Source organism: Ceratotherium simum, chromosome 25, assembly GCF_057802395.1.
Source record: "Ceratotherium simum simum isolate JZ-2026a chromosome 25, ASM5780239v1, whole genome shotgun sequence".
Lineage (NCBI taxonomy): Eukaryota > Metazoa > Chordata > Mammalia > Perissodactyla > Rhinocerotidae > Ceratotherium > Ceratotherium simum.
In genome coordinates this window covers 41,922,950-41,936,660 of record NC_141924.1, presented here as the reverse complement: position 1 = coordinate 41,936,660, position 13,711 = coordinate 41,922,950, and the positions used below count along the sequence as shown (strand labels likewise).

Genomic DNA, 13,711 nt, shown 5'->3' with positions numbered 1-13,711 from the left:
AAAAGGGGCAAGATTATATAGTTTAAAAATTTATTAAATTTATTAAATATATGGGTTTTTGAAGTAAAGAAAATAATTATAATGATTTGATTCCCTCAGTGAAAAACCTAAGTGCTTTTTCTCTGGGACTTTATATACTCAACAAAACAAATTTATAATTATTGCATTTTAGCTCTTGGGATACCTGATTTAAGTCTGCTAGTCTGAGTTTAGTAGCAATAATTCATTTTAAACCTTTATATTTGGATCAGATGGGAGTCTGCAGCTCTTTCTAACTCCAGAGTCCCTTTCTGACAAAGGTGAATTTAAGATGTCAAAATCATAATCCACATTTCAAAAATATATGAAAAAATCATAAAGTTTTAAATGTCGTACTCAGCACACTTATGGATCTCAAATATACTCCGTAAAAATATCAGTCATTTCAAATCACCACAAATGAATTTCACAGGAAAGTGTAAATCTAAATGAAAAGAATATATCTGCCAGTTTAGTGGCTCCTTTCTATAAGTAGCAACAGGCTTTTTCATTATTTGTTTGCAATAAAGTATCCAGTGGATATAAATTTAGTGGTTTACAGTTGAAAATGTAACTTTCACTATTAAAAGGAGGAAGTGGCACAGCTTAGAGGTTAAAGTGTGGATCAGCTGTGTGACCTTGCCAGATTCTCCAACCTCTTGAGTTTCTGATTGCCCTCTTTAAAATGAAGATTATAAAAATGAGGTAGGGTAGCCAAATAGCTAAGAATGCTGGCTATAGAGCCTGCTTGCTCTGCCTCTGTTCAGAAACAGCATCTTGTTTTGTTGAGGTGATGGCCCCAAGAGCCAGCTTGCCTGGGTTAGAATCTCAAAGATGCCACTTGTTAGTCATGTGACTTTGGGTAATGTATTTAAAGACTCTGAGCCTCAATTTCCTAATCTGTAAAATGGGGATGATAATAATAGAAGCTTCCTCAAAAAGTTATTTTGAAGATGAAATGAGTTAATATTTATACAGAGCTTAGATCAGTACCTGTCACTTAGTAAATGGCCTTCCCCAAACTTCAATTTCTAATCCTACAAATTGTGGTTGGTAAGAATATCTACCTTATTTCGTTGTTTTAAAGATTAAATAAGGCAATCCCATGTAAAGACTTTAGTAGCACAGAGCCAGATTTGTAGTCAATGACTTACAAATGTCAGTAATTATTTGCATTATTCTAATAATATAAGGTAGTTGAAAATAAATAAAACCATCTAATAAAAAGATTTCACATCATAGTCTACACATGAGGCAATAGTGGCCTGACGTCTTTTATCAATTCAGAATAATCATATAAATGATACTGTCAATCCTTTCAAGGTAGACTGGTCAATATTCAAGCTTTTTAACTGTCAGTGAGAGAGATTTACATCACCGAGTCATGTTATCTGGATTATGGGACCCCTGATGTCCTTTCAACTCTGACTGCTCCAACCCCTTTAAAGAATCCTTCCTGCAAAATCCCTGACAGACTTTTCTGGAGTTGCTAATCATTTGAAAGATAATAGTAATAATTTACTATTTTATAATGATATTATCATTTGTTGAGTACTTAGTGCAAGTCTCTGTGTTACAAGATTTATGTTCGTTTTCTCACTTAAGCTTTATCATAAACCCATGAGAAAGGAATGTTATCCCCATTTTACAGAGATGAAGATGCAGAGATTTCAAGTCAGAATAGTGATCATCTCCTAAAGTCACAGGGCTCCTAGGAGTTTGCCTTTGAACTCAAGTAAGAGTCTGTAGCATGCCCTCCTTTGCTCATCAGTTCTCTGCGTGTATAGAAATAAGAAGTATTGTTACTAGGAAAGTTCTGACTGGGAAAATGTCAATAGTAGATTTGCAAAATTCTCAATTAAAACTCATTTATACTGGGAAATGCTTAATTTCTTTTAAATAGTATAAGTTTAAAATATATATGTGTGTGTATGTATAAATATACATATGTTTGGTATTTAAAGATAATTAAATAACCTCTGTAAAATGGGAAGATTGGTGGCTGATGGTGATATTTTTCCTGATTTCTCAGCCCACTTCTAGGTCATGCTAGGTTATTAATTATTCCTTCTGGGACTCTAATATATGCTTCATAATACTCTTTCTTGCAAATTAAATATTCAGAGTCCTATAAATATAACGTCAGGTTCTGGAAGTTAATGGATTTCATATTGGCCCTACTTCCTATATAATGCAAGGACATTCTATATTAAGTTTTTGTAAGTGATTTATCACTATAATGTGATAAAAGAGTTTTGAATTTGATATATCTTAATCCATTTAACAAGTAGATATAACTAAAATGAAAGGTGCGAATTTTGAAAAAGATTTAAACTCAATGTAGGAAGTTCCCAATGATTAGAGCTGTCTGAATGGAGTAGGCTGCCTTTGTAAGTGTCAAGGTGTACAAGATGTGCTAGAATGACCAGTTGCCGTAGTTTAGGTAAAGGGAAATCACCAAATACATTTTCATTTAGGTACTCATCACTCATTCTGCAAATACTATGTAATGAAAATTAGAAAGATTAAAAAAAAAAGTCTCTATCCTTTGGGAACTTAGTCCTTTGGGAATAATGATAAGAATATAATAAAAAATTATTAATATTATGGAAGTATATGCAACAAGTAATGTAGAAGAAAGAGTTTTCGTAAATCTTACATGAGGGTAGACTCAATGAATGCATCATAAGATAAGAGAGGAGACATAAGATAAAGGATGAGTCAGAATTTGTCAGGTGGAAGAGAGAGTGTTGTGACATCGTCCAGATTTGACATTCTACAATTCTACAATCCAAGCATGATGGAAAAAATAACAGGCAAATTACAACATGCTATGCAAATGCTAGTAACTAAAACTGCTGCAGAGACTAGAGGTTAGGATGCATGATTACTTGAATGGGAGATTAAGGAAGAAAATTTGGAAAGAATCCATATTTTGTTCTTCTCTTTCAATCACTCCTTCTCCACACATCTTATTTTCAGCTAGTCCTATTGGCTTTTCCTCCAAAACATACCCTCAATCAGGCATTTCTTTCCTTTTCCACACCCCTCTCCCAGTCTAAGCCACATCATTGCCAGTTCTACTCTAGTTTGCAATGAGTCTTCTACAGTCCACTTTTGGCCCTTTCCAATAACATCCTTCACACAGCAGGGACTGTAACCTTTGAAAAGTATAAATTATATATGTTATTCCAATTCATGAGACCATCTATTGGATTTCTATTACACTTAAAAAAATAAACTCACACACCTCACCAAGACCTACAAGTCCCTATATAATCTGGGCCTCTATCTAACCCTCAAGCCACACTCATACCATTCTCCCCCTAGTGCAATGAACCCCTGCCTTCATTGTGTTTCTCAACAAACTAGCCTATCCTGCTCTGGGACCTTTGTCTAGATGTTCTCTCTGCCTATACTAGAGACTCCTTTCCAGATCAAAGCAGGCTCTTTCTTCTCATCAGATCTCTGCTTACATGCTACTTCTTCACAGAAGCTATCTCCAACCATCTAGTCCAAAGGAACATCCACCATGCCCCTGACCAGAATTATACCTCATCATCCTCTTGTACTTTATTCATAGAGTTTATCAGCATCTGCTATTTTTTTATTTACTTATTAACAAGTATGGTTTCAACCACCTCTGACTGCAACATAAGCTCATTGAGAGCAAGAGTCCTGTCTTTTTTATTTAGTAGTATAATTTTCCAGGACAGAGCCTACCCATAGTAGGCAGTGAATAAAAATTGTTGAATGAAACACCATCTTCATGAGTTAGAATTATCTGCTATAGAAGAATAGAAAAACTACTAAAAATATACAATGGAATAGGCAACGTTCTGAAGTCTCTTACTTCCTATAAATGGGAGAGTTTAACTGAAATTTAAATAGCTTTAAAATATTTAAAGGATGAAATCATATCTTCTCTTCAGACATTCATTCACTTATTTTTTTCTTCTTTCAACAACTACCTACTAAATACCTATGATCACAAGGCGTCAAGAATAGAGTGAAACATCACACATCCCATATGTCATTTTTCTTCCATTATCCACAATATATTAGGCAAGATACTTACTCGAAGATGACTACAAAATGAAGCAGGGAGGGTAACGCTCCCCAGCAGTGACCCAGATTTGGTACATTTAGAGTTCAAAAAAATGGAAAATTACTGCCAGTGGTTGGCATCAGGGAAAGTGCCACTTGAGTTGGGTTCTGAAAGATAAGTGGGATTTGGGCGTGCAGAGATGAGGGGGGCGAGCAAGGAATGTAACACTGAAGGAACCGTATAACCAGGGTGAACACGAGATGCCTCGAGTGGTCAGCAAGTAGATCGGTTGTCCTGGAAAATGAAGACTGACTGGATCCTAGTTGTAGAAGAAATTCTTGAATGTCAGTAACTTGGACTCTGTGTATGTGTGTGCACGCACGTGTGCACCCCCACACACAGAAGGACATGAGTGTGTGTGTGTGTGTAAAGCATGATCAGGAAAATTACTATGTCTTCAGTGCATAAAATGGATTGTTAGTAGGACAGATCAGGGTAGGATAAACCATGTTCAATGGCTGGATGAAGGAGAAATGTACTGAATTTCGGCGGTAGCTTTGTTAAGACTTGAATTAGAGATCTCAATTATAGGAAGAAAAGAAAGGGAAAGGAGAAAAGCATAGTTTTAAAAAATAGCCTACTTTTCATTGTTCCTCTTCTTTCTTGGTGTCTACCTTTATGCTGTATTCTTCAAACTTTTTTCCTTACCTAGAGTTCAAAAAGTGTTACCTTAGCTCCTTTGGACCTTCAAAAAATGCCTCCCCTCCTCCTGTGTGTCATTTTTCTTCCACTGTTTTTACATTCATTAACTTAGAGCTACATTTCTCACACTTGCATAGATACATGAAGTAAAACAGTGAAGTAACTAGTTAATTAGGGAGAAAAGAACGACTTGTACATTATCCCTAAACCTCAGTCTTTTTAGCAGCTCCCAATAAATTTCAGAATAGCTATTAACCAGATTCATAACTTGCTATTTTGAGGTCTACATTCTTTTCTTTAGAACAACATCGTGGGTTCTCAGAAGAGATTTTTGCTGTAACAAGTTTCTGAGAGATTTCTAATTTGCCTAGAAAGTGACATGGAAAATTGACGCTTGAATATACTATGTTCTAAAAGGCAAAGAATGCAAAACATTAGTTTTGAAAATGCTTACTCACATGGTTTTAAGTTTGGCTTATTTGTTGAACCAGTAGATTGAGTAGGAGGAGCTGTGAGTTTATGAAGATTGAAATGTAGAGCATATCGCCATCTTACAGATAAAGCTTTTGTACAAACCCTGCAGCTACTGTTACAGATTATGCTGCAATTGTGGTTTTATGTGAACTCAGCATAATTGGTCATCAGCACAAACTAAACCTTATCGAATGCTTGCCTTGTGAGCTTGCCTTTTGCTAGATTTGATATGTGTCTGTGCATCGGATAGCAATTTAAACTCCCTCACACAGCGGTATTTTTAAGATGGAATACAGAGACACTGCTGGAAGAGGGCCTGTTGTGTAGGCTACTGCTATCAGTTGGCATTCTCTCAGCAGAGAAGCTTTATAAACTACCCTTTCTGTATTTGGCGTATGAGATTCACTAGCAGATTGCCTAACCAAACCACTGCTGTTTCTTCTCTCTACATTTTATTTTCTCTTGGAAAAAATTTTAACCTTACAGAAAATTTACAAGAATGGTACAAAGAGCTACCATATATACTTCATTCAGAGCACCCAGAGACTTTATTCAAGTTTCACTAATTGTCCGAAAGATATCACTTTTAGTGATGACTTTTAGGATGAATGTTTTCATGTCTCCTAATATCCCTCAATCCCTCAATAAAGAGTTCCTTAGCTTTTCCTTGACTTTCATGACATGGATATGTCGAAGGCAGGCATTTTGTAGAATGTTTCTTAATTTGGGTTTGTCTGATATTTCCTCATGATTAGACTCATTATATATATTTTTGTCTAGAATGTCACAGAAATGATGCTCAGTTCTTTCCATTGCATCCTATCAGGTATCACTGTATTGATATTTCCCATTTTGGGGGTGTTAAATTTGTTCCCGTGATTAAGATAATGTCTGCTGCAGTTTTCCACTCTAGAGTTACTTTGCCCCATTTGTATTTAGTAAGTTTTTTGTGGAAATATATTTTGAGACTCTGTGTAAAAATTCTGTTTCTTGATTTACTTTCACTTGTATAAGTTTTAACATCTGTTGAGGTTTCTTGCCTGAATTAATAATTTTCTACAATGGATGTCAAATGATTTCAAATTCTATCATTCCTTCTGCATTTATGCTTTGGCATTCTACTTTAAGAAAAAGTTGTCCCTTCTCCTTCTCCTCAACTCCTCCTCCACCCCAACCCCTCCCCGCCCTCTAAATTGTGTGGACTAATGGATTTGTATTGTATTCAATAGACTATAATCTATCACTATGACTATATTTTGGTGCTTAAATTTTCCCAGATTTGGCTACTGGGATCCTCTTCAAGCTGACTTCTGCCTCATTATTCTTTGAGAACTTTGTTTCTTTTTTGGCTCAAGGTGTTCCAGGCTCATCTTGTAATCTCCCTGCCTTGGTTTCAGCTTTTGCCTAAAGAGCCCTGATATCTTTTTGTGGGGAGTGATATTTAGAAACCAAGATCTCACTGCTCTTAGGTTTCCTAAGTGGTGAAATATATGTAGGAACACATACACACATGCATTTATATCATTTATCTCAATATCTATGAGATATCTATGATTGATATACATGACATATATAAAACCATAACTATGAGTTAACAATACCTCCAATTCCAAATCAACACACAAAGTTTATTCTTGCTTTCCGCTTTCCTTTTGTCAGCTGAGAAACTTGGCTCCCATTATGCTCAGTATGTTTTCCTATTAGCTCAATCCCCCTGAATCTAACAAATCTCCCATCCACACTGGGCTGCCCTTCACTCTGACAGATTCCTGGCCTGGGCCCTGGCTGTCACCTGTCTGCCTTCCCACCAGGAAGGAAAGATGAGTGAAAGCCCATTGCTGGTTTTGAAAAGATACTCATTTTTCTTTCCCTCTTGTTGGGTTTATAAAGCAGGAACTCCAACACCATTAGTTAATGTTGACGACTCAAACCAGTTCTATTTGTGTCCACATTTGTGACTATATCCATATCAAGATGACGCCACAGGGGGGTATATTTTTTAATATGAATCAATATGCAGACACCCATACTTATAAAATTGGAAATTTGAAGATTAATAGTGTCTAGGATTGATTGTTGAGTTCCTTTTAAATGGCACATATAATAGCTTCTTTTTTTCAAGAATCAAGAGGAAAAATTTAAGGTAGTGAAGAGTTCAGAGACCAGTGGATATTGTCACATTCAAATATTGTCTTTTATTGACTTAGTGACTGAGCTATCTGTAAGCTAAGGGGGCCTCAAATGCAATGAAATACTCAGCATCCAGAGGCATTTAGTTAAACTGTGGGGTAGTGGTTAATAGAACAGTATTTATAGGCAGCCATATTCAAGTATGGGTTAAGTTTCAACCAGTTGTCATACAGGGCAAGTTGTTAAACTTCTAGAAGCCTTAATTTATCTACAGCACCTACATTACAGGTGTCTTAGTTCATTTGGGCTGCTATGACAAAAATACCATGGACTGAGTGGCTTAAACAATAAACATCTGTTTCTCACAGTTTTGGAGGCCGGGAAGTTCAAGATCAAGGTATCTGGTGAAAGCCTGCTTCCTGGTTCATTGATGACCATCTTCTCACTCTGTCCTCACATGGTGGAAGGGACAAGGCAGCTGGTTTTTACAAGGGCACTGATCCCATTCACGAGGGCTCCACCCTCATAAGCTAAGCACCTCCGAAAGGCCCCATCTCCTAAATACCATGACATTGGGGATTAGGTTTCAACATACGAATTTGGAGGGAAACAAACATTCAGTCCATGGCAACAGGATTGTTGTGAAGTTTGAGTGATGTGCCATAGGTGAAACACTAGGCACAGAACTTGGCACAGGTTACATGCACAGAAACAGGAAGTAGCTTTTATGTTTATCACTGGTGAAGTCTGGACTTTTAACCACTACAGCTCTTGGTAACAGACACTAGCACTGAGGGCCTGGCTTATTAGAACTCTAAGTTAAACGGCATTTTTGCAGTGCTATATCTTACAGTTTGATAGGTACTTGTAACATGTTGACTGTGCTGTAAATGCACAGTAAGATAGTCTGCAACGGACTGTGTCTGCTAAATACTTTAAAGGAATGGCATGATACTCATCTTTTTCTTTTTCCAGTCAACATGAAGGAAATGCAATATCAATTTTTCTGGGAACAGTGAATGATGCCACTGCAATATTCACTTTACCTGTTAAAATGTACCTTTTGGTTGGAGAACACTATTGATTGTGAAGTCTTCATAAATTGTTTCATGAATCAACCCCAAAACCTTTTATTTTACTGGAATGAAGCATGCACAAGAATAGAGGACATGTTGAGACTCTTCAGAGATTTAACTGAACTTCTTTGATCATTTGTATAAAAGTTAAATCTTTACCAGTTAGCGTTGATTGTCCCTCTAGGGACTGGAGTTAAAATCTGATTCCACTTTAACAAGTAATGAGGTGGAAATCCTAGAGAAATGGATGACTTCTAACATATGTAAAGCAGAGATCTAGACCCTTTTGCATGTACATACAAACCAAAGATGACTTCTAAGTCCTTTTTTAAATTATTTGAAGTTTAACTTCTCTGTGTTCCTTTCCTTGATCAATTTGTTTCCCTATCATTGCTAATGTAGGTAACTCATATAGGGAATACGAATGAAAATACACCAAAAAACTTGAAAATAAGGTAAATAAGATTGTCTCTTGTGACTTGAACTAAAAATACATTAAAGGGGGAGTCAGCCAGAAATATGCACTGCCACATTAAAAAATAAAACAAAGCCAAGACAAGACTAAGCTGTCAGAACGTGAATGAATACTTTTTATAAAAGAGTGTCTCAGACAGGAGGAATGGGGAACTAGCCGATAGAATTGAGTACTACTTCTCATATATTGAGGAAGATAGCTGCAGTCAGCTCCTGAGGAATACTTTTTAAGATCTGTTTGTTTGGAGCAAAGCAAAAACTCTACTCCTAAAACACATTCTGAATTTCTTTTGCTCCATACAGATTTTCCTAGAGGGAGATACTGTGAGTTTTTATAACTGACATGACCTCAAGCATTCTGGCTCCTGTGACAGCTGCTGGTCTTTTTCTAATAAGAACCAGTTAGCATTGGGCTTTAGACAGCCATGTCAAGAACTACTTAATGTGACTCAGCTTCTGAGAGATCAGTCTGTGAATACTGAGCCTGTAGGACTATAGGCCAGTCCTGGCTCACAGCCAGTTCACCGAGGCACCGTGCCTCTCTGAGGCTTCCTGGCAGGCAGCCAGTAAGCTTTCCCTAGGGTCTCCAATCTCACTACATTCTCTCCATTTAAACTTCTTCAGCAAGAAATAAAATTGTTAGAAAACTTCAGAGGATTTTTTTTTTCCTTCATTCAGAGACAGCAGACTAAGGAACAGGTCAGGGAGATAGAGTGTCCCATAAGAAATGAGCCCAAGTGGAAGAAAAGTCTGTAATGGACTTTAGAAATGAGTGCTAAATAACTTAGCAAGGTCACATGAGTTAATAACTTTTTAGTGAGAGAGCCAAGTTTTACATCCAAACCCAATCATGCACCTTGTACCATGCTTCCTTCCATATACTGTACCCACCAGTGCTCCTACTTTATGATCACTACTGGTAAGATTCATTGATTCGTTTATCCAATATTTGCTGGGTGCAGCCTATATGCTAGACGTGGGGCTGGGTATTGGGGTATAAGGGTGATCTTAAACATGGAGAATAGAGTCTAGTTTGGGAGATAAACATTAATCAAATAGTTACACAAATTTTACATTACAAGAGTATAAAGTGCTGTTAAGATAGGTGCAGGGAGCAATAAGTGCTTGTAATTTGGGGCTTCACCTGAACATTAAGGATAGTTCTTTAGGGAGGAGTCATTTAGGGGCCGGCCCAGTGGCCCGAGCGGTTAAGTGCGCGTGCTCTGCTGCGGCGGCTCGGGGTTCACCGGTTCGGATCCCAGGCGCGCACCAATGCACCGCTTGTTAGGCCATGCTGTGGCGGCGTCCCATACAAAGTAGAGGAAGATGGGCATGGATGTTAGCCCCGGGCCAGTATTCCTCAGCAAAAAAGAGGAGGATTGGCATCGGATGTTAGTGCAGGGCTGGTCTTCCTCACACACACACACACAAAAAAGGAGGAATCATTTGAACTGGGACTTGAAGGGAGAGACTTAGTTGGATGAAGTGGGAAGGAAATTAATCAAGTGCAAAGGCCCTGTTGAGGCAATGAGCTATGGGATGTAGGTAGAAGACTCTTGCAGCCACAGGGGACAGAGAGAGAAGGGGAATGCTGTGAAAGATGATACTGGAGAAGCAGACAGAGACCAGAATGTGCAAAGCCTCACAGGCTCCCTAAGGGTTTCACCCAGAGGCACCCTAAACAAGAACCAGGTTTGTTGAGAAAAGATCATGAGTTCAGTTCTGTGCATCTGTGTGACAGTCAAGAGGAAATGTCAACTAGGCAGTTATGATACACATCTGAAATTCAGAAGGAAGTGCTTGGTTATAGTTTGAATTTGGAATTCAAGTGTGGATAGGTAAACATTAACACAATGAGTATGTTTGAGATCATCTAGAGATACTACAATGAAAACTGAAGAAGCTTAGGATATTGCTTTGAGGAACTCCAAAATTTTGCCCTCTGTAATCCCTTTTTTTTACTACTCAGAACCACAACATTTAATGATTGGGTAAAGGAGGAAAAAGGTAGCATGCAGAGAGAATTGGGAACAAACTGGAGAATTTTTGTTCTAGAAGCCAAAGTAGGAGACTTTCCTGAAGTAAGGAGTGGTCTGCTGTTGTAAATGCTGCCAGCATATCAAGGAAGGTGAAGACTAAAATGTCTGTTGATTTTAGCAACATCGAGGTCTTTACTGCCTTTACTGGTACATCCTATCACTTGAATAGTATATCCTCCTTTTTAATTTTGCCATGCTTCTTATATTCAGTTTTAAGTTAGAATAAAATAGGAACAGTTTACCAAAAATCATTAGAGGTCAAGGCACAGCTTTGTATAAATTCTTGCATAGCTCTATCTTTCTTTTAAATTATCAATTCCTATGTCTACACATACATCCATATACACAGTGTATAGTTTTCCATGATTTTGTAAAATTCTAATGAGCCTTTCAGAGTTTCTAGATCTGTCAGATAAATATAAAATACTTCTGGTATCAATTATTACACTTTATTTTCTCTGAAACAAAACCAGGATTTAGAGCCCCAAAGTCACTCCTAGTGGCCCTGCATATAGCACAGCGGAAGCCAGCCTGCACTTTTTGCGCCATCCTCTCACCTTCCGGCGCTGTGTCAGACAGTGCTCCACTGCTGTTCGTAGGGTTTTAGTAGCCAATCTTTTGGGAAGTAGGTGGCCAGGTCCTTCTTCCTACTCTTTCTTAGTCTGGAAGGTGCATGGAAACCCGTCCTCCATGGGTGACCCTGCTGGTGTCTGAAATCCCAGTGGCAGAGCTTTCAGCATCACAGCCACACGCAGCTGCCACAGTGTGACAACAGACAGGCGGGTGTGTGGTCCCCTGACTGGGACACAAACCTGGGCCACGGTGGTGAGAGTGCCGAATCTTAACCACTAGACCACCAGGGCTGACTAGGATTTAGAAGAAAAGTAAAATATTAACTAAAAATTGATTCAGAAAAAAATTTACTGAATTCTTCCTTCACATATAAATATTCTCTACAGAGGCTTTTTAAAGTAAGCAATATTTAGTGATCACTTCCATGGTTCAGACCCAATACTAGAAATGAGACTCTGAGGCAAATGAGATTTCTAAAAAGAACACAGTCCAGTGTACACTGCTATACATTGCCTTGCCTCTTTCTATGTCGTAATAGTTTATGCTGTGGATTTTTTTAATATGTAGTGTTTTGGATCAAATATCTGTAGACTTTGAAGCTGCATCAGGAAAGACATTGCCTCTTGAAATGTTTGCCTGTGCATAAAAAGCAGCAGCAATGCATGAAGTAAGATTGGAATATCAAAACATATACAGTCCCTCTGTTGAGTGTTTTTCATTTGATTTGACCTACTCTTTACATGTTAACCATACACACAAATACATACCCATGCACGTACACACACAAGTATAAAATATAATGTGAAAGGGAGTTTTAAGAATGAGAATTTTTTTTTGATTGACTTTAACTTTTCTGAACTCAAGACATCATGGTGACATTTATTGCCCAGGAGAAATTCAATATTTATTTTTATTTATGCTTTGTATTTTAGGATATATTTTATAGACTTTTCATGGAAAAAATAATTTTAGGGGTGGTTTCAATGCTTTTATTAGTCATTCTCACAAGAACACGATTTAACCAGTCTTTTTTCTAAAGCAGCAAAAAAAGTTGGATCTTTTCAAGTCTTTTGCCCCCAAAAATGCAATCAACTATTGGTAATTCAAGCTTCCAAATTTATGAAAGTCTAAGAAATCTGGTTTAATATCTCACTTCCACTTGGGTTGTGTATGAAAGTAAGGAAATTCTCCTATAGATAGACAGCTTTGGAATGTCCCAGTCATAAAGAAATGCTTACTTATCTTGATAGAAAACTTTTAGTATGTTGATTTCTTCTTGTACTAGAGAACTTTGGTGAGTCACTGGTGATAGCAATTGCTATTTGTTTCTATCTTCTTGGTTAATTTCAGAGCACATTCAGAAAATGAAGGTACCTCTTTACCATCTGCCGACTCCTGTACCAGTCCTACTAAGATGGATTTATCATATAGTAAGACTGCTAAGCAGTGCCTAGAGGAGATATCTGGTAAGTGACCTGATTGATGGGTAGGTCAAACCTCAGAATTTTTGTAATTTCTACGTATGTCTTTTTATGAAATCATATTTATGCTATACTGTTTTTCCTTAAGCATAAATGGACTGTCTACGTCTCATGCTGCAGAGATTCTTAGATATTTGGCTATTCTGCTTAGGATAATCTCTTTGTTGCTTTGTAAAGAATTCTGTAAAGAATGGTAGTGCTTTCAGAGGCTTTGATTTTAAGTCATTATTGCCCTCGGTCAAGTTGAATATAATCAGAGAATACTTGGAGAATCTTCTATTGTTAATAAGGCAGCCCTTGAATATATACGGAGATTTGAAAAGTAGTAAGGATCAGATGTCAATGTAAATTTTCCATGGCCAATCCAACTCTGTTTTGTCTTCAATTCTGTACTATTTAGAACATTTCTACATGGTGGCTCCAAATGTGTATTCTGGAAAAACAAATCTAATTCAGGAAATATTTTATTATATATAAATAATGTAAGAAAAAAAAGACATATACATACGCTAGACACAGTTTGTCATATTTTTCAGTGTATAAAACAGGATTCTCAGCTTTAGTCTGGTGTTTTTCCTAGGATCCAGATATGGCTAGTCATGTATGGAAGGCCTTTGATGTAATTTTATTATGCAGAGGTCTGTGTTTAGGAGGAACTAAGTAGGCTCTTAGCAAAATATACTGTTCCTAGCGGGA

At 37.3% G+C, this 13,711-nt stretch overlaps 1 protein-coding gene across 4 annotated transcripts in view; it reads left to right on the top strand.

Annotated features, from left to right (window-relative positions):
- The window catches only part of NAV3 (neuron navigator 3), a 566,501-nt gene that overhangs the window by 390,274 nt on the left and 162,516 nt on the right, over positions 1-13,711 (top strand). For all 4 annotated transcript variants that reach the window (XM_087449152.1, XM_087449151.1, XM_087449150.1 and 1 more), the window contains one exon: positions 12,885-13,000. In XM_087449152.1, coding sequence (XP_087305278.1) covers positions 12,885-13,000 — 116 coding nt within the window. The remainder of the gene's footprint in view (positions 1-12,884; positions 13,001-13,711) is intronic.